Source organism: Mirounga angustirostris, unplaced genomic scaffold (genome assembly GCF_029215605.1).
Source record: "Mirounga angustirostris isolate CCGP_5_RB_7025 unplaced genomic scaffold, mMirAng1.0.hap1 SCAF_10, whole genome shotgun sequence".
In the NCBI taxonomy this organism is placed as follows: Eukaryota; Metazoa; Chordata; class Mammalia; order Carnivora; family Phocidae; genus Mirounga; species Mirounga angustirostris.
Genome location: NW_026991718.1, coordinates 37,219,549 through 37,240,472, shown reverse-complemented (window position 1 = coordinate 37,240,472; position 20,924 = coordinate 37,219,549). Strand labels below are relative to the sequence as shown.

Here is a 20,924-nt window from a genome sequence, read left to right as displayed (position 1 = left end):
TGCCGACCATTGCGTTGTATGCATGCACCTGATGTCTGTGTTCGTTCCTCTGTGATGGGTGTTTGGATTGTTTGCTATTGGCGGCTAGTTGGACAGTGGTGCTACCCACCTTCCTGGCAGGGAGATTCACTCTCGTGGACCAGAGACAGTGAGGCCTGAGGAGGAAAGGACTCTCAGAAGAGAGGCAGCCAGGCCCAGTCCCCGGGGTGAGAAAGGCCCGTTGGCCTCCCCGTTTCCCAAGCTCTCTATGCGCCAAGCCTGGCGAGGCCAGAGACACAACCAGCAAAGTAGATGAGTTTTCAAGATTTTATTGTAAAACAGCTTCAGTCACAGGGAGTAGGAACCTTTCTGCTCAACACACAGAACACACGTTCACGGAGCACGTGCTGAGGGTCCGAAACACACACGGGTCATCACGCTCCCTGCTCTCGGGAGCTCAGTCTGCGGCGGGACACGGACGGAGGCGCAAGTCTCAGGGTGTCTGAAGGGCTAAAACGGTCCAAGAGCCATTCCTCCCTCCCAGGAAACCTGCAAAGAGCCCCAGGGGAGCCGCAGTTGTGCTGCCCTGGGAGCTGGGAGCTTCTGATGGGGGAGCTGGGGGAGGAAAAGCGCGGCGGGCACTGTACAAGGTCTGGAGTGGAAATGGTGCCTGGCCTGAGCAGTGGGGGCCAGACTTTAGGAACGTCACAGAAAGAAAAAAAAACTAGGGACCAACATAACACACTAACTTCGCATTTTTGCAGGGTAGGGCGTTACAAAAAGAAGAGAGGGAAATCAAAAGGGAGAGCTCCTTCCACCCTCCCTCGCCCCCTTTCCAGAAAGGACACAGTCTCTAAAGAAAGGACTCGCCTTCAAATTGGATGAAGCTGGCTTAAAAGAGAAAGGAAATCCTTCTCTTCCATTGTGGCACAGACTCTAAAAGTTTTCCCCACAGAACGGCATCAGTTGGCAAAACAAGGTTTGGGAGGCCAGCGAGGGGCGTGAGGGATCTGGGACGCGGCCACAGGGCGAGGGAGGAGGCTGAGGAGTCAGGGAGAGGAGAGCAGAGGGGGCCCAGGCGGCCGAGCGGCCTGCCTTTCATCCAGAAGGCACGGGCAGCGCTGAAAGGCCTGGGGCAGTGCGGTGGCTTGAGCTGCACGATAGAAAGACCACCGTGGAGGCAGCATCGAGGTTGCTTAGCTGAGGAGGCTGGTGACAGAGTCCTGTTACCGGGGCTCTTGGCCATCCTTCCGAGGTCTACCCCACCAAGGCTGCTCCTCTGAGCCCCCACGACAGCCAGGAGGCCCCGGGCAGGGTGGAGAGGCGTCTCTGGGGTCATCAGTGTGCTGGGCATGGGGGACGTGCGGCATGGACCCACCACTAGTCCTTCTGGAAGTAGAACTTGGTGACCGTCGTGGCCTCTTGGGGCGTGTTGGTGAGGCTGACGGGCCGGTCGGCCTCGAGTGCTGTGCAGAGGAACCAGCCAGGGCAGGCGGCGGACTCGAAGCTGGTGGTGGGCCCGCTATCCGAGAGGATGAAGGTGAAGCGCTTGTCTTGATCCTTGTGCTTACTCAGGTCAGTGATGTTAACTGCCTGGAAGCCAAGACATGAGCAGTGAGGGCTGGGAAGCCCATAGGTCCCATGCTGCCTCCCTCTCCCAACCAGGACTTGGCCTCCGGCCGGCCCAGAACAAGCACTGGGGAAACTCTGACCGGGGACCCCTGTGGCAGGCCATGCATCCCGGCTCTCCTAAGACAACAGTGACACAAAGAGGCCGTCCCACGGTCACACCTTGACTTTGGGAAATCTGGCCCCTCTAGCCATGGGCCAGTAAGTTTGGTAGACACGTGGCATCAGCCGCAGAGGCCAACGCACGTGGAGGCTGGCGCTCTGTCGGGGCCTGTGCCCTCTCAGGCAAGAGGGCATGGTGGAGAAGGTGGGCAGAGATCACTGCAGTGCATTCGACACGGTACACACAACGTCCTGGTCATCCCCACTCCACACAGAGTAGTCACCTTCCCAAAGAATGCCTCTGTCCACGGCTGGGGGCAAGGGACGGAGCCCTGGTTACAGCCACTCACACTGGGTTAAGATCCTGACCAACAAGCCCCTGAGACAAAGCCATCTCCTCCCAGGGCTGGCAGCCCGTTCATACTGCGGGGATCAAGGAGTACAGGGCCCTGGATGGGATGCCAACCCGTGGGTCTGAGTAGATAAGGATTAGAAGAGAAAGGTCCTGAAGCTTGGCTTCCCTGGAGGAGGGCGAGTCTAAGAAGGTCGGGAGCCGTCGGGCCAGAGAGTGGCTCACAGAGAATGAAGCCCTCAAAGGAACCGTCCTTCCCGGCCCCCGCCCTTCTCGAGACTGGACTTGGCCACACGGCCGGCTTCGGCCCATGGGACGTGAGCCGCACGACGTAAGCGGGGCTTTGATGGGCCTCTGCCCACGGAGCCTCGCCTCTGTGGCATAATCCGTGCCGGAAGGCAGCACCCGTGCTGTCAGGAGGCCCACGCTGACCGCGGAGCTCTGAGAGAGCACGTGGAGCAAGGGGCGGGGGAGAAGCCACCGTGGCCCCCCCAGCAGAGCTGCCCGCTGCAGCCGCTGCTACGCCGAGTGGAGCACAACTGCCCAGCTGCGCCTGCCTCTTTGACCCACAGGGCCCCAGGAAGGAACCGACTGCGCTTGTCCCCGCCGCCAGCTTTGGGGTGGCTGCCATCGGAGGCGGGCCCTTACCTCCAGCTGGAGCTTGGTCTCATCACCGGACTTGACGCAGGCCAGGCACAGCTTCGCCCCATGGATCCCCAGGAACACGGCATGAGGCTCAATGGGCACCACGTCTAACTTCTCTGGGGAAGAGCAGAAGGCAGGGTCAGGTTGTAGAGAGAGGAGGAGGCAGCCCGGACTCTCGCAGGAGATTTTTCTGTCTCCCCATCCCATCCCCACCCGAAGTAAAACCCGAAGGTCAGAAGGGCAGTGAGGCCCCATCTTCCTGGTCCTCATTCAAGTGGAAGATCACGCCAAGGAGTTATCGAGTTACCCCTCAAGGACCGTGTCGCCTAGATTCTGCTCCGCGTGGTCCCTATCCTTCCTTCTCCCCAGGACACCTGTGCTCCAGGTCCCCGGGGGTGCTGCCCACGGGCAGGGAAATAGCACACAGTGGGCCCCGGGGCTTGGTCTACAGGCACCTGGGTGACTCTGACCCTGTCCCTTGGTCGTCTCTGAGCCCTCACGTGGCAGTGAAAAGCTCGGCCTTTCTGCACTTCAGCTTGTTCACTAGGAGAATTAACAGAAGGACAGGAAAGGCCGGTCTCACACTCTTTCAGGGCAAGGCGAGGGGCTGAGAACAAGGTGGGAAGATGGAGATCGTGCCATCCCATAGTACCAAGCGGGTAATCAGAAACATCCCAGGAGGCTCGTGCTGAAAGACTCTCCCAGCATGCCATCAGGCCGGCCTCGGTTTACTAAAGGAAAAACTGAGCGATGGAGTGGGGGAAGCCTGCCCGAGGTCATGCAGCTTGTTTAGAGCAAGGACCAGACCATGGCTGAATGTGGTGTCCATGACAAAGGGACATAACCCAGCCTTAGATTTGGTGTATTCGTTTTGGGTGGTAGTTAGGGTTTGAACAACATAGGGACACGGAGGGCTTCATAGTCACAGGAGGGAAAGGGAGCGTCTTGCCTTCTGTGCCCTCTCCCGGCCAGTGGTGGCCCCGGGACACGGTGCCAGCAGGTGGGGGCTCCAGACCTAGGCTCTAACCCTCTTACCCTCTTGAGGCCTGCCCTCACATGTGGCCAGGCCTCCCCCAGCTTCCAACTCAACCACAAAGACCCAGCGGGGATTAGGACTTTGAACCTAAGCTTTCCAAGGGCAAGCTGGAGACTCCAGGGCAAAGTGGCCCAGTACCCACACAACATCCACTTTTCTGGCAACCACTCACCTTCCAATTTAGTATTTGATCCTTGCAAGTATCCAGCGACGAGTTGGTTATTCCTCAGGTAGAAGGTCTTCTGGTTAATATCCCAGATTCTGCAATGTGAAAGGCCCCAGCTATGGTGAACAACCTCTGTGTGCCCAGCCCTGTGCTCCCCCTGTTCCTGTGTCCCCCAGAGTTCACTGAATCTGCATTCAACTTTCTGCCAGGGGTGTGGTGTTTTAGCCCAGCCTTGGCATGGAGGAGAGACTGAGGTCAACACCGACTAAGAGGCTGGCCCAGCTCCCACAGCTGGAAAGCAGTGCACCCACATTCTACCGCTCTCCTCACCTTGCTCCTCATCCTCAGATTCCCAGAGCAGACACCTTCTACTTCAGCAAAACATACTCTAGAGTAGCATCATCCAATAAAACTTGCCGGGGGCAGGAATGTTCTCTCTCTGCACGGTCCAGTATGGTAGCCAGCAGCCCACATGTGGCTGCCAAGCTCTTGGTGAAGGGCTGAGAGCAGGGCTTGCAGAGGCCCAGCCAGAACGTGGGCCCTCTGTGCCCCGCTGCCCACCCATGTGGCCTTGGACATGCACCTCATCTCTTCACAAGTGAAGTGTGGCTACCAACGCCCATGGCATCACTTTGGGGAGCTCGTGAGCTCAGTGAGGGATGGTTGGACAAACTGTAAAGGTCTTTGCACACGTTGAGCATTTGACCTTTCGAGATTCTTCTGCATTCCTGGATGAGTCTCCTACTAGAGACCTCCAGGTGCATCTCCTGGAGCTCCCAGCCAGTAGGAAGAAGCAGAGGCAAAGCTCGTGAAGCAGTTCCCGTGTCTGGAAAGGGGAACGACTTGCCCAGGACGCACGCACACGCACGCACACACACACACGCACACGCACACGCACAGAATCCCGAACTGCAGCCTCAAGCCAGGGAAACTCGGTTTGATGGTGAAGTCACCCTGACGTGGCTCAGGCCTGCAATGTCACAGGACAGAGGGCCCATGGGGACAGCATCACAGCCTCTCGATTTTACAACAGGGTTGGTGACATCTCTCTCACAAAACTCCTGGCCCAATTTTTAAAAATCACAGTAGTGTTCAAGCACTGTTTGATCTTCACAACAACCCAGTAAGGCAGGCAGGGGGTTATACTTAACCCCATGTCACCGATGGGGAAACTGAGGCCGCAAAGGAGCGGGGGCCTCCACCATGTCCACACGGACCTGCAATGCTGGCCGGCAGTCTGGGCCTCCGGGCTGTGCGCTGCCCACGCAGCCCTCCGGTTTCCTTGCCCAGCAAAGAGCCCCGGCCTGGCTCCTCGGCACCTGTCTGTCACTCACTGAGTTGCCAGAGTCTCTGGGAGAATAAGCCAGGCCTCTGGCCAAGTTCTGCCCATCTGAAATATTCTGAAACACAAGCCCTGAAGACCGCGGATGTGGCTCCCCTTTCCTGAATAACGGACCTCCCTTTCCAGCCCAAACTCAGCCCGCAGGCGCTGCGGAGGCCAGCGGGCCCCCCCAACGGCCGCGGTGGTTCCATTTACCTGTCCGTCCACCCCGCCTCCTCAGGGGTGGCCTTACCTGAAGGCTTGCATCTTGCAAGGTCTCTTCCCCAAGGGATGGCAGGCTGTCTCTGAATGGAACAGGAAAAGGAGGAAAGAGATCAGGTAACTGAGGGGACACCTGCCGGTTTCCATTCTGCGGCCGCAGCGAGACAACACGACACTGCCATTTCGGGCCCTGAGGTGCCGCTTATAAAGAAAATAGTCACTCACCCAAGCCGCCCTGTCCTACTCTGAGAAACGGAAATGCCCTCACATTTCCAAAATGAGAAACTCTTGCTGTTGTCACTTTCAACTGTGCTGAGTGTCGCAATGGGGTGTTGTAACTGATTCCCTCCCCTTTTCCCCTGTGTAATTTCCCCAAAATTAAGATTTCTATTTTCCCTTCACTGAGTTCCTGGGAAGAGCACGATGAAAACTGAACTCCCTCATCGACCTGACAGGTATCCTGAAACTGTTTGTTGACCTTTTTAAAAATAGATTTAAGAAGAGAAGTCCTCCTTCCTAACAAGCCAAGTGGCGGGGCTCTTGAGCACACGGGACAGTCACATGTCACTTTGTGTTCTTTGAAGGATGGACAGCCTTGCTGGACTCTGGACCAGGGACTAACAAACATTCTGTAAAGGACCAGACAGTAAATATTTTAGGGTTTGTCTCTGTCATGATTTCTCAACTCAGCTATTGTAGCTTAAGCAGTAGTAGGTGATCTGTAAATGACAAGCCCGTTATGTTCCAATACAACTTTATTTACAAAAAGAGGTGGTGGCTGCATTTGGCTTGAAGTCTGCTGACCCCTGCCATAGAGTAAATTTCCTGAGAGGTGCTTTGAAGCGAGCTCTCTTCTGATACGACACTATCCACATCTTTAAAGTTATGGTCTTGGGATAATGGGGCCAACTCAGCCCTTGGACAGAAACGGATCCAGATTTCACCTCTGCCACTTGCCATTTGCTACCCATGTGACCTGGAACATGTTGCTTCACTTCTCTGGGCCTCTACCTCTGCCCCCTCTGCCTCAGTGCCCAGAGTGGGGTTGATCTGTCTTCCTTACGGGTGGAAAGAGGGAGGGAAGAAGGAAAGAAGGAAGGGAGGGAGAGAGGGAGGGAAGGAAGGGGAAATTCTAGCCTGCAGTGAGCACTCATAAGCATTAACTTCTTTCCTTCCTACATTCTAGAAGTTAGGAAAAAGGTAGGCATACTCCTATTTATGGATAGGGAAAGCATGGATAGGGCTTCACATGATCAGAGCGCCCAGTGCTAATGCAGAAGCACAGATTATACCATTGGAGAACTGGATGGGAGTTCGGCAGTCGTCTTATCCCACCCTATCATTGTCTTGAAGAACACTCAGAAAGACCCAGAGAGGGAAAGGGACCTGCCCAAGGCCACACCACTCATAAATGGCAAAGGTATGCCTAGGAATCCAGGTCTTCAGACTCCCAGCCAGTGGTCATCCTGTTACAACAGCTGATCTTGATGAGTCTGACTTTATTTTTAACCAAAAAATCAGGGTCCGTGTCCAAATGTGGGTAAAATCCTTCAAAGAGGAAGTCTATACTGTATAGTTGAAAGTTGCTAAGAGAGTAGACCATAAAAGTTGTCATCACAAGAAAAAAGATACGTTTATAACTATGTATATAAAACAGGTGATGGGTGAATCACTATGTTGTTTACCTCTAATGTTATAATGTGAATTACACCTCAATTAAATATAATTTAATGTTATATGTCAATGATACCTCAATTTAAACAAATTTAATATAATGTTATATGGCAATTATACCTCAATTTAAAAAAATTAATAAAGGTTACAGATGAATTTCTCAAATCTTTAAAGAGCTCTTCTTTCAGAGCAAATGGAACATTTCTGCAAAAACTGTATCACTTCCCTGGGGGATTACTGTGAAGGACAAAGTGACTTGTATGTGTCCCCTCTGTTCTCACAAGGTGAGTGACCTTGAGGGAGACATTCACCTTCGAAACACATGCAAGAAAGAATATCTACCTTTGAGGGCCAAGGGGGAGTTCTGTTTGTTTGCGGAGGGCTGGCTGGAGGACGTGATGTGGAAGAACCTGCTTGATTATTTGCCACCAGCAGCATTTGCTGAATTGGGGGTATAATTTCTGGAACACCTACGAATCATCAGGGGCCTGAACTGGTCACCACCCCTGCTGAGATGGAAGGCAGCTAGCCCCCACTGTGGTAAGTTCTCTCCTACTTGCCTTTCAGTGCTGCTTCTGAAGCCCTCCTCAATGTTACTTCAGTACCCCTTGATAAACATCCTTGGAGCCTGAAGAGGGGGAATGACTTGCTCAGGGGAGGCCGAGGGGCTCCTTCCTGCCTGCCTGCCCTCAAGACAGCTTTCCAAGCCAAGGTACCACCCACACCGTGGCTCCTGGGTAAATGCTCCCCTGTCCCCAGCCCAAATTCAGAGACAGATGTCTCCCGGAGGGCAGATCCCTGGTTTCTCCACCTTTGCCAGGTCTGTGCCCAAGAAGTGGCTTGGCAGGCCTTTCCTGATAGAGAGGAGGGAGTCCCTAGGGCCGGCCTGAGACATTAGGCTGACCTGGGGCTGCACTCTCCCATGTCACCTAGGAGTTGGCACCCAGCCCCTTGGCCTCAGTTTCATTATCCATTATACAGGGCTAATAACTGAAGCCTTATCATGGGTTCTGTGAGGACTGAGATGTTGCACACAGTGTACTTAACCCTGACCCTGGCACATAAGAACTACACAATAGGAAGCTATTGCGTCTGCTTCTTTACCCCACGTAAAGTGGGAGAGGTCAGTCACAATGGCCCTAACCCCATCCACCCTGCCCGGCACACCGGGCTGGACTCCAGAGGCGGAGGCCCTCATCTGTCTGGGCCGAGGGAGGAAATGAGCTGGGGACCAGAGGCTCCTCCCCTCCCCTCACGCTTCTGGCCACAGTTCCACTCTTGGTTCCGTCTTATCAAAAATAGTAGGTGTCCCTATGATTTCTGCCCACAGGAAATCTCTGATGAAACTTGTTCTTGGTTCTGGGTGCTCAGCCCCTCACTCCAGTTCCCAAATTCAGTTTAATGACCACACCACATCGTGGACCCTGCCTTCCCGGTCAGCACCTTGCACTTGCCCTGCGAGCTGCAGGCATCAAATTGCATCTAGTGCCTTCTACATGCTGAGCCCTGCCCTGCCCTGGTGACAGCAGAAATGATAAGGCCCACTCAGAGGGAAATAGGACAACCATGTCCTTGGAGTGATACTCGACAGGCTCTACTGAGACCAAGCCCTGGGCCCCTGTTGGTGCCTCTAGAGCGCCATCCACATAGGAGGTGTTCGATAAATGCAGCTATTTCTCAATTTCAGCTAATTGCTTCTTTCGATTCTAGGATTTCCATCCGCTTCCTTTTTTTTGGCATGGTGTTGCCGAAAGTTTCAGTCGTGTCTTTTAAATCCTTGCACGCGGTATTCACAGTTCTTGTAAAGGCTGCACCTGCTCACTTTATTATCTGAATCCCCGCTGGGTGTCCTTCTGGAGTCTGCTTTTGTCTGGTGCACAGGTCGTCTTGCCTGTGCCTGGCTACTTTCTACCAACTGCTGGGCACGGTAGTACATCGAAAACCGTAGAGGTCATTTGAGGCTCTGGACAATATTGTATTTATCTAGAGGTGATTCCCTTTTGCTTCTGCTGGGCGGTGAGGCTGGGGGCGCTGCAGCCGCAAGTGACCTTCCCCCGGCAGGCTTGAGATGATCACAATGGAGCATCAGTAGCTAGGCAGGCTACTCCATTTCTGGGTAGTCCTAGTCCTTTAGGTCCCAGGCCAGACCTGGGGTGTTTATCAGGGCCCGTTCTCCTCAGTGGGAGGTAAAATACAAATTTTATCCTCTCCCATCCCCTGTCCGACCCCATAAGTTTGTCCAAAACTCAGCTGGGGCTTTTGAAACCAAATGCCTCCCAGGGCAAAAGGCCCCAGTACTGACCTCCACCTGTCCGGGCCTCTGCAGTTCTTCAAAGCCCTGGTCACTCTTTGATCCCATCTGATTGTTTAGAAATACATTTTGCTAGCTTTGCTCGTTATCACAGCAGGAAGTTTGGTCCTAGGCCAGATGTGGAACACGATGTCTATTTTTTGAGTCATATCATTCAGGATGGCAGAATTGGAACAGCATTTGGGGGTAGGGGCAGAAGTGACCGAAAAGTTGGGCAGGAGTCAGAGGAGGAAGGGCCTTTAATGACGCATCAGGGGGCAGGGAATTTCTCTTAAAGAACATGGAATCAGAGGGTGACACCGTCAGGTCTGTTTTATTAAGATCATCCCGGGGCCAGTGGACAGATAGATGAGACTTGGTGTGTGGTTTGGGGTCACTGAGCCTGAAGGCAGGGCGTGGTGTGCTGCTAGATGTCGACAGCTAGATCTCCAAAAGAGTTCTCATTAGTAGCATTTGCTGGTTTCTCTGCTGTAAATACTCCCACCGTGGATGATCTCAAGCCACCAGCAAGACAACGCGGAATGCAGAGCTGGGAAGAGATGCTCACAAACATATCTTGCTGGCTCCAGTGCCCCGCGGCGGCGGGGAGATTTGGCGGCTCTTCGTCTCTCTCGTCTTTCTAGAGAGAGAGAGCATCCTATTTCCCAACTCCAGTCTCTGCCCACCTCAGCCCAGTGGCTCACCCCACAGGTCCTGTCCGCATTACAGAAAGCAAGCCCTCCCAACAAATCCAGTTTATCAGGACACTATAGTGGGTCTTGGTGCGAACGTTTTCAGCTGTGCCTGCCGGCCTGCATGCACGTCATGCAAACACCATTGGTAAAATTGTAAGCAGCTGGCTTTGGGGGCACAGGTGTGCACCTTAAGTTGTAATGGCTCGAGCTCATGTTTGGATCCCTCAGCGTACGTGAGCATCACAGCACACAATACAGGCAGTGCTGTTGCCCAAACTTTGGAAATTTTTACTAAGACAATGGTACAAAGTCTCTGGTTACTCTTTCCAAGAGATGGGTAAATATATCAGTACACACAGGAGGAGGAAGGGCAAATATCATCTGTCTTCTCTTTGTCAGCTTTCCTACACAGCCCTGCCAGGTAACCAGGTCAATTTTAACCAAATCCAGCAGCTTATGAGAAGCTCCCTATAGCAGCGGGCCAGGTCTGGAGACCGAGGTTCTCCTGGGCATCTCAGCCAACCTGAATGCCCTCCTGGTCCATGTATAGTGGTTGGGAGATTGTATATAAAGTCAACTGTTTTCAGTCACCGCTTCACAAAAGCGTGCCCTCCTCCTAGGTCTAAACGGTAAACTGCCTGTGAGTCTTTTATAAGTTTCAAGTCTTCCAAGATGGTTTTTGCTCCAGCAATTTCTGGGTTTGATATGGATCTGAATTGAAAGCCATTATTTATCTGTTTATCTTGTCCTACTAGAGGTACATGTTTGCTCTTGCCTTTTTGGCTTTGCTGACTAGCTTTATAAGGCAGCTAGCTTCTCCACAGGTGGACAGAGAGGGAGAGGGGCAGGAACCGGGAGGGGGGGTGGGGCACAGTTATAATTCTTACCTGCTGTGCTTCAGGCTCAGGCTATGTGTTTTATTCTTTCACATGGATCTCACTTAGGCCTAATAATAGCTGTGTAAGGTGGGTATATACTTATACTCACCTCGCAGAATAAGAAATCAAGGCTCAGAAAGATTAAATCACTTGCCCCAGATCGTGGCTGAGGCAGGATTTGAACCCAGCTCTTGTATTCCTTCCCACACGGCAGTCCTGCCAGAAAGGCAGCTGACCTCTTTCCTCGATTCATTGCACAATGAACAGAAGCAAGAATTTTATTTGTTCTTATGGAGTTCCTTCTGATTTGAACTCACGTCTTACAGAGTGACAGTTTGTTCCCACAATTGCTTGGAAATTTTAGGAGTTGGTTTGTTTTTTGGTAGTAAGGGAAGGATGATTCTAAAACCTTACAGAGGTTAACAAGAAAGCTCTTTACCTGGTTTTAGATGAAGGTGGCCATTTGCCCCGGTCTTTCCAGGGCTTTCCAAGTGTTAGTACTGAAAGTCCTGCATCTCTGGAAAGCTGAGATGATTGGTCACCCTATAATACAAATCCTTAAAAGGTGCTCATACCATCTGGTGGCTAGTACTGCAAATTGCAGGCACGATTAGCTGCCCATCATTGTGTCTTGCCCAGCAGAGATGGGGTCCATTTTATTAGATGATAGATAGATAGATAGATAAAACACACAAGAACCGAAAGCCTTAGCCTTCCACTCAGGAAAAGAGACCGCAGCAGATGAAGTATTGGCCAGTCACTCCCCTTCTGATCAAGTTAATTTTTAATTCAGCCATTCACATTTCCTCCAGCTATGTAAATCAAGATAGGTCAACCTCTAGTAGCTTAACATTGGTTTCAAACTTAGGCTGTAAAAAGGAGTTTCTCTTTCATTATAAATGTCTGCACCTTCACATCCTCTTCCCTCTGCCTCATCTTCTTCACACACATTAGCTGTGAGGTCAGTGGTGTTAGAGAGAGGCAGAGGGCCAGCAAGGTAAGTGCCATGTCCCAGATACATGTCCACCTTCATCCGTCCTCGAGCTCCCAGCTCTTGAAGCAAACCCCAAATCTCTCCATGGTCTCCCTTCTCTGAGCCCTGCTCCTGGCCTCCCAGAAAACATGGTGTCTTCACTGGGTTCCCATGCCCTCGCCTCCTGAACTCAAACTTACTCAGCACCTACTATGTGACAGTTTAAAATATTTTGGAGTGGACTGTTTTTAAGTATAAATGTTCCCTCACATTCTATCACCATCTGGTTCTGGGAGTGGCATCCTCTTTACACATTTGAAAGATGCATAAGACCATGGGCTGACATTTTAACACATCTCACTGGAGACTGCCTCCTCTACTGGGGGAAAGGGGAGGATTTGCTGCCCCTGGAAAAACTGCTTGTGGTTTACAAAGTACTTCTTTCTCCATGACCTCACTCAGTCTCCACACCCCCAGAGCATAATACGGTGGTTTGGAACAGACTGTCTGCAGTGGAGCCCGGCTCCTCCCGTTAGAGTGGCTGTCTGGTCTTGGACAAATTACTTAACCTGTGTCCAAGTTCCCACTCTGAAACAGTGAACAATAATAGTGCTTCCTCATAGGGCTGTTGTGAGGATTAGAAGAGACAGGCCATGTTAATTGCTCAGCAGAGTGCCTCGTCCATAAGCTTATGGAAGAATTGGCTATTACCGAGCCCGTGAGACCCTAAGAGTTGGCCAGCCTCCTCTTGACACTGAGAAGAGTGAGACCCAGAAAGGAGGAATAGTTCACCCATTCGAGGTCAAACATAGAATTAGAAACTGGGTCTTCAGACTCCCAGTTTTAAGATCTTTTCTCTGGGGCGCCTGGGTGGCTCAGTCGGTTAAGCGTCTGCCTTCGGCTCAGGTCATGATCCCAGGGTCCTGGGATCGAGTCCCACATCGGGCTCCCTGCTCTGTGGGGAGCCTGCTTCTCCCTCTCCCACTCCCCCTGCTTGTGTTCCCTCTCTTGCTGTCAAATAAATAAATAAAATCTTTAAAAAAAAAAAAAAAAGATCTTTTCTCTGCCCCCCACAGATCTTAACCAGAGATTACAAACCTGTAGCCCACAGGTTGAATATTTTCTTTGCTGACTTTGTTGTTTTATTTAATCTACTACATAAGGAAATCAGAATATCTGACAGTTCTTGAAAAGTGAGAAGTTCTGGCCACCTGGGCCTGCATCCTCATGAGACAACCATCTGCTGGGACGAATCAGTGGTAGCCACGGATTCCAGGTCCCTACCCTTTTGTACGACCCTTCAGATCTCGGGACCTGGTGCCCAATTCTGTCAGTATTTCTCATTGAGCTCTCACAGTTCTTTCTCCCATTCGACAGGAATGTGTCCCCACTTTCCACATTTCTCTCCCCAGTGGAAAATGACCAACAGAGTCTAAGAGCTCCAGGATTTTTCTCACAGCAGGCGTGCTTCCTCTGTCCCCTGCAGGCCCCGCAGACCCTGGGCCAGCGGCCCTGGCCCCAGTGCATCCTCATGGCTGCTGCTGCCTCCCCTCAGCCAGGTCTCCCAGACGGGCCTGGAGCTACCTGCGCTTGACATTTCTCTGGAAGCTTGCTATTCAGAGTCTGAGAGCATTTGGTACGCACTAATGGTGGCTATTTTCCTCCCCATCTTTCAGATGGAAAAGCAGGAGTGAAAGGAGCTTACCTGCAGCCCTGGGAAGGGCCTGGTAGATTCCGCGGTCCTCTGAGGTCTCCCAGCCTCTGGCTCCAGACCAAGCTGCTGCGCAGAGAGGAGAAGCACCAGGCAGAACGTGTGCTACCAGCACCTCCCAGGGTGGAGCTGCTCCTTGCTTCCTGATTACCTGGGGAGAGGAAGAGGAAGGGCCAGAGCCTGCCGTGCACACACGCATGCAGGGCTCGCCAGGCCCAGCTTCCAAAAGGGTGAGTCAGCCTAACAGAAGCCCAGCAGGTTCTTATCTCTGCAAAGCCAGAGGTCTTGCATGAGGAACTGAGCTGGCTTAGTGAGGCTGGACCTCTGTGCCCACCCCACTTTATGCTCACCCCGACTGCCGCCGGTTCATGTATGCATGTGCTTATTCATCCTGACAATATGGGTAGACTTAATCCTGTGTACCAGGCACTCTTCCAGGCTTTGGGGGAATGCCAGATAAGGTCCCTGATAATCTAATGGAGGAAGGCAGACAAGAAACTGGTAAACAAATAAACTAACTTTGTATGACAGTATGTGCTCCAGGGGAAATCAAAAGCATGATCTGTTTTTGAGGGACCTAGGGGTGGGTGCATGTTTTATGTGAAGTGGCAGGGAAGGCCGATCTGAGAAGGTGACTTGTGAGCTGAGACCCGAGTGACATCAAAGAAGTGGAAGAGTGTCCCGGGGAAGGGGGCAGCAAGCGCAAAGGCCCTTGGGTGGGGATCTTCTTGGTTTATTTGGGGACCATGTGGAGGCTCATACAGTTGGGATGTGGCTTATGGAGCAGGAGGGTATCCATCCCTTCTTCCAGTTACCCTCAGGCTTCCCACCCCAGCTGTTGGCAATGACACTGTCTGCAAGGCCTAATATTCTCCCCAGCTTTTCTCCAAGACCCTATGTCCTAAACTTTCTCCTCTTTGCCGTTCTGAACTTACTCTCTAGCTTCATGCCCCTGGATCCCGCCATCAGGGAGGAGACAACTCAGGAATCCTTAAGACCATCTGGGTTGATGCATGAAGAGCAGGGGCAAGGGCTCCCTTGGCAAGCTAGAAGTCCCAGGTCTTGTCCCCAGGCCTGCAACTAACCAGCTGTATGACTTTGGAAGTGTCCCTTAGAGTAGAGGCAGGCTGGAGGAAGAAATGGCATGCAGACTATAAAATTTACAAGTTGTGTGCATTGAAACAGGGCTTTGCTCTAGACAGGGCCTTAGGGCACAGGGGAAGGGGAGAGTGAAGGAGCAGGCCAGCCTCCTGGCCACCTTCAATAGCACCTGTCTCTTCTATTGGAGAAGGAAAGACCATGCTTACTTGCAGAAGGGGTCTCAAGAGGGGTCTAGTGGAGGGCTTCGCTTTCCCCTAACCTTGTCTCTGGGGTCTGGGCTCGTTCCCAGGGTCCCTCCACTCAGCGCACAGGGCCTGAAGTTGGCTGGGAGGTGCAGAGAGCCAGAGGTGGGCAGGATGCCCTTTCCTGGGGACCCCTGACCACAGGGACTTCCCACAAGGCCTTCACTTCCTGTTCTCTGCAGCCTTGGCTCATCAGCTATAATGCCAAGGCCTCTGAGTTTGGGCTGGGAATTTCTGAAGCAACTTTTGTAGAGAAATGCCCATTTGCAAACAAATCAGGAACTAAATTTTGTAAACCTGGGAAGTTGGGCATTGGGGCAGCTGGGGAACCTGCCTGCGCACACCATCTTGTCACATTGGTCTGCATGTCTGTTACTACATCGGGACAACCACTCTGTGAGGCAGGTTCTGGTGTCCGGGGCCTCAGGTCCTGGCCTCACACACTACATCCATGTGACCTTGGAAACATCTGTAAATTGAGCGCAAGACTGCTACCCAGCTTGTGGGGTGGTTGTGAGGACTGAGCTAACAAGCCGTAGGTGCTTAGAACACAGGAAGCATTATCTAAGCATTAGTTATTATTCCTGCAGAGCATGGGTCTGATTCCTCCCTGGGGAGCTAAGGGCCTGGCCAGGCTTGGGGCAGTAAGGAGATGATAAACTAGGCTGCCAATTAGGGCCGGGGATGGCATGTTGGTCGGCGCACAAGGCAGGCATTCCCTGGCCAGGCCTGACTCGGGCCACATCCAGGATGTGGGCATCTCCAACCTCCTAGCCTGGCCCGCTCCAGAAGTCTCCTCTCCAGGCTTGCCACCTCTCTTCCAAAGCTGCAAAGATCTAAGGGACCAGTGGCCTGGCCTGGCTCACTCAGATCACCTGAGAAGCTCGGGGCCAAAAAAGTCCCGGAGATGGGGAAGACTGCATTTCTGGAAAGGGCTGGCCTTTGAGACCTTGGGAATTCCTGCGGGCTGGGCACCCTTGGGGGTGGAGGGGGGCCGCTTCTGAACAACACAGAGCTACTCCACCTCCAGCAACAGTGACTGAGCACTCACTCTAGCACTGACCTGCCTAGGGCCAGCCTGCTGAACAACAAGAAGGGGGTGGGGGACAGAGAGAAGACAGGGTGGAGGACAGAGGTGACAAGGAGAGCAGGCATCAGGAATGGAGGGATGAAATGCTGAGGTTTGATGTTATTTAGATCCTTCAGACTGAGACAGCTGCAGGTGAGGTCACCTGGCAGGAGAGATGCCAAGGCCCCAAGGGGAAGCCATACTCTGGGCTCAATGGCAGCATCCCAGTGCACCGTGGGAAGACTAGGAGCATCAGAGACCCCCCTCACTGCAGCCAGGGGAAAGAGGCACTGAGGGGGCATCCTGCTTCCTGTGAGTTTAGGTACGTGAGGCAGAGCAATGGAGCGGAGTTGTGAAAAGAGCCGGCATTGATCTGTTTCCCATGATCTTAGATAAATGCTTGTCCTTGCAGGATCTCTGAGAGTCTACAAAACCCAGCTCCAGGCTCCGCTTGCAAAACAACCCCCTTATTCCCTGAACTCTAGCAACACAGGCCTCTTGATTTCTCAATATCACCTCTTCCTCCTGCCTCGGGGCTTTGACATAGGCTCCACCTCGGCTCTGCACGGAACACCCTTCCCTGCCCCATTCCGCTGTCTTGCAGACTACCCTCACCCTTAAGATCTTAGCTCAGACATTTCATTCGCATGATCCTCTGTGTGACATCTACCTCCCTGGCAGGTCACAGCAAGGATTGTGTCTGTTCTGGTCACCATCATATCCCTGACTCTCCACACACAACCTGCCACGTGGACAAATGAGTAAAGGAATAGATGGGAAGCCGCCACTCATGTACCTGGTGCCTCTCTCTCTCTCCCTCTCTCTCATACACAAACACACCACTCATACATCTGTATAAAAGAATAAGTCTCCCAGCATGACATTCATAAGTGGTCACACATTGAAACCCACAAGTTTACATCAGTCAAGGTCAAGATCCGCAGATGCCACTTAACCCCATGATCCACTCTTCTGGGAACTACCCCCATCACCGCTGCCACAACCCTGGGGGCCAGTCACGGATAAATGCACCTGACTCGGTCCCCAGGCCTTGGCTGACTGGACCTGTGGTGGGCAGCTACCTCTGCCTCCTGCAACCAAAGCCTTCAATTATACAATCCTATAAAAGCCAACAAGCAACACAAAAGGGAGCTGAGGAGTCGATCAAAATGAAAATGCAGGGATCAGACTCCAGCAAGGCACCGGCTGACAAATGGGAAGTCATTCCCACGTCTGCCGGGGACACTGCAGTTCACGAAGCTCCTCCACGGGAGTCCGCACCTCCGTAGCGCCTGAGGTTTTGCCTGCCAGGCTCCTCGCCTCATGATGCTGAGCTGCCCCTGCTCTTCCCAGCCCAGCCACCTTACCACATCCTCAGCCACAGTGCCTGGGACGTGGGACTCCTCGTGGTATTGTTCAAGCTGAACCTCAGGAAGAGAAGCAGTTCCTCTGGCTCTCACAGCAGCCAAATGGTAGAAGCTGCCAGCAAGTTCAAGGTGGGGTTTGGTCCCTTGTGACAACTAACAATCCTAACAAAACCTAATGTGCATCCGCTCCACGAAGACTTCCCGCCTCCCCCCCCCCACCCCACCACCACTGCCAGGTGCGATGTTAGATCCTGAGGGGACAGAGGTAAGCGGGGCAGGTGTGTCCTTGTCCTCACGGCTTAGTGTTCACATCCCTGGAAAACTACATCGCAGGGTGATATGTGCACGGATAAAGGAAGCACAGGGTTCTGTGGGAGTGCAGAGCAGGGGCACCCTCCTCAGGCTTGGGGGAACAGCCAGGGGAGCCAGATAGGACAGGTAGAGGAGGAGGAAAGAAGAGGAGCTCCACCATAGTGAAAGGGGTTTAGGCAAAGCAGAGCTGAAGTGTAGTGTTTGCGGGGAAGAACAGCGGGAGCAGCTTATAGAGTCACAGAGCCCCTGGCCTCCAGGCCCTCACCCATCGATGTCATCAAGAGCTCTAGATTTGGGGCAGCGTTAGGGGCTCCAGAACTGACAGGGGAGACTTGGGGTGGCAGTCTGGTTGGAAGTGGGAAAAAGGCCGGCAAGTGTTCTGTTTGCATTTTCCCTCTTACTCTCTATGCTTACCCGGGGGAGGAGAAGTTGGGGAGCTGAGGGTAATTATGGGGTCCTATTCTCTGCCCCCCAAATAACTTGAGCTGAAGTTGATCTCTGCTGGTTGTTTCATGTAACCGGGTGGCTAGGTCCTGGGAAGCCCTAGCTCACATGTTAGTCACCTGAGAAATCTTCCTTTTCTGAGGCCAGGGGCTTTTATGAGGAAAGAGGCATTCCAACCACAGGGTCTTGCAGTGCGTCAGAATTCCTGGAGAGACCGAGCCGCAAGCCTCTCTGTGCTCGATAACAGGAACACGACTGACCTGTGGTCTGTTGCAAAGGGTTGCATCACTGGGGAAAGAAAGCTGTGCCCAGGAACAGAACAGCCTAGAGTCTGGGGTTACCCAGACCTGGAGGTTTCCCCAGCTGTCTGGTCCCAGGGCTGGGGGCCAGAGTCATGGACTTAGAGCCTAGGAGAGCCTGCCCATCCTAGTCTGTTGCAAGGACACGGAGTACACAACTAACCCAGCCCAGCGTCTCTGCTACCTGGGCTTTGCGTGCATGGTTCCACGCAAACCCACTCCCTTAGCATGACACGGAGACTAGCACACAGGGCACTTACTGGGGAGTTAGCTCAGCCTCCGCCCCTGTGTAGTGTGAAGAAAGAAGGACCAAGCAGAAGGAGCTGAGGTACCGTGCAGTCATAACACTGGCCTCAGCCCATCATTCCCTGGGACGTCGTTGCTAGAGAGCTGGGCCTCCACACCCCACACTGACTGGTCATTGGATGCGGGCTTCCCTTGGAGAGCAGACGTGACTTGTTCAGGTGTAGACCGTTTTCGTGGGGCAGGGGCCGGTCTGGGCAGCACCCACCAGCGTCTACAGCAGCAGTGCCCAATGCCAGTCACATGCCACCATAGGGACTAGCTTCCTGAATTTTCACAACAGCTTCAGCCTGTTTTACTATTATCTTCACTTTACAGATGAGGAAACTGAGGCCCAGAGTTGTCTGACTCGGAGCCTGCTTCACCGTAACATCTCCTTCCCAAGCAAAGCACTGGATGGGTAGTCAGGAAACCTCAGCGCAGAAGGCCGTCACTTCCCATCTAGCTGCTGACTGTTTCCCAGAGAGGTCTTTCTTCCTCTCTGGGACTCAGTTTTCCCAGCTGTAAAGGGGGATTATAATACTTGATCTACCTTTTGCTGGATGTGCTTTGTGAACTGCTAACTCCTCTACAAACAGCAGATGGAATTCTTAATGCGCATGAAGAACAGTATGGGATCTAAGAAATGGCAATATAAGACCACCCCCAATCTCTGAGGATGGCCAGAAACCTAAATCTTTCGGGTACTCCAATTGGCAGAAGGCCAAAGCAAACACCTCCATTTGGCAAATGGATGGATGGAGGTAAATGACAGGGAAGTCTCTAGACAGAACTGAGGCCAAGAATGAATTCCCAGAATCCATGTCCAACAGGGCCCTAGTATGGATCTGATGACACAATGGAAGCAAGAGCCAGCCCAGCCAAGAGGATATGGACTTCCCCAGAGGGGTCGGAAGGAGGCAACATTTGTGAAATGCCCACCTGTGCTGGGCATCATGCCAGGTGCTTTATATAGGTTATGTTTTCATCCCTTCAATAACCAGAGGCTTTTGACAACTGACAATCAGAGGTCCGAAGGTGGGGGGGTAACTTGGTAAGGACACAGAGCCAGGAAGGGACGGGATCTTGGCTTTCTCCAGCACACCTGACGGCCACCTACCAGGTGAGGAGCTGCTCCAAAGCCACAGGAGTACCGGGAGCCTTATTGGCTGGCCAGCATATGAACCTGTTTCTGCCCCAAAGTGCAAACTGGGGAAGAGAGTGAAAACCTCAGCAAGCTGCTAACCAGCTGACCTTAGCATAAGGAGATTATTCTGGATTATCTGGGTGGGCTCAATGTAACCACAAGGGTCCTTCAAAGTAGAAGAGCGAGACAGAAGAGGAGTCAGAGTGATATGATATGACCAGGACCCAACACCCATTACTGGCTTTGAAGATGGAGGAAGGGGCCTCCAGCCAAGGAATGCAGGAAGCTTCTAGAAGGTAGTGAAAGCAGAGAAGCAGGTGGTCTCCTAGAACCTCCAGCAGCCCTGTTGACTGACACCTTGATTCTAACCCAGTGAGACTTGGATCAGAATTCTGACCCTAAGAAACGGGAGATAATTTTGTATTGTTCTGAGCCACGATATTAGTGGCAATTTGTTACCACAGCTAATAAAAAACTAATAAGCCTTCTGTCTGGAATAATTTTCCTTCTTTTTAAAACACCATTTGTTCTTTCAATGAAGGCTTGTTGGGGGTAAACTCATTTATTATTTACCTGTAAATATCCTTATTGTGTACTTTTTCTTGATAGTTTTAATAGGTATACAATTCTGTATTCAGTTATTTTTCTCTCAGCACTTTGAAGAGAATGAGGATTTCTAAACACTCCAGTTTAGTTCTTTCTCCAAAATGCCGGGTCATTTGTTATTTTTCTCTCTTGCTCACATTTTGATTCAGTTTTGTTGTTGTTGTTGTTGTTTTGCTTTAAATATTTCAAATATATTTATTTAAAATTTTGAATCTGGTAAGTCTGAAGTCTTAGGGGCCTCAACCTGTTAGTTGTGTTTCAGACTCTGAGGTTCCCACATTCCTGACTCATGCCATACCTGAAGTTGGAGGTCTGAGTCATGAAGTCAAATTCCCTCTGGGACTCTGAAGTCTACCCAGTGATAGCCTCAAAACTCTGGGGG

The 20,924-nt window shown here is 52.2% G+C and overlaps 1 protein-coding gene across 3 annotated transcripts; it reads right to left on the bottom strand.

Annotated features, from left to right (window-relative positions):
• Positions 1–292: 292 nt before the first annotated feature.
• Positions 293–18,563, bottom strand: IL1RN (interleukin 1 receptor antagonist). Of its 3 annotated transcripts, none has more exons than XM_045884570.3 (5): positions 13,668–18,563; positions 5,484–5,535; positions 3,916–4,004; positions 2,711–2,823; positions 293–1,572 (listed from the first exon to the last, which is right to left on the bottom strand). In XM_045884570.3, the coding sequence occupies exons 1-5, from the start codon at positions 13,870–13,872 to the stop codon at positions 1,360–1,362; spliced, it is 672 nt and encodes a 223-aa protein (XP_045740526.1). In that variant the 5' UTR covers positions 13,873–18,563; the 3' UTR covers positions 293–1,359. The 3 variants fall into 3 exon arrangements, with proteins under 3 accessions (XP_045740526.1, XP_054365700.1, XP_054365701.1); XM_054509725.2 differs by lacking the exon at positions 13,668–18,563 and adding an exon at positions 5,678–5,727; XM_054509726.2 differs by lacking the exon at positions 13,668–18,563 and having other exon boundaries at positions 5,484–5,653.
• Positions 18,564–20,924: the final 2,361 nt, after the last annotated feature.

Coding starts and splice junctions, on each gene's coding strand:
- IL1RN (XM_045884570.3), bottom strand. CDS start 13,872: ATGCGTGTGTGCACGGCAGGCTCTGGCCCTTCCTCTTCCTCTCCCCAG. Junction 4,005..5,483: donor TGCAAGATGCAAGCCTTCAG/GTAAGGCCACCC, acceptor TTCACATTGCAG/AATCTGGGATATTAACCAGA. Junction 1,573..2,710: donor AGACCAAGCTCCAGCTGGAG/GTAAGGGCCCGC, acceptor CTTGGCTTCCAG/GCAGTTAACATCACTGACCT.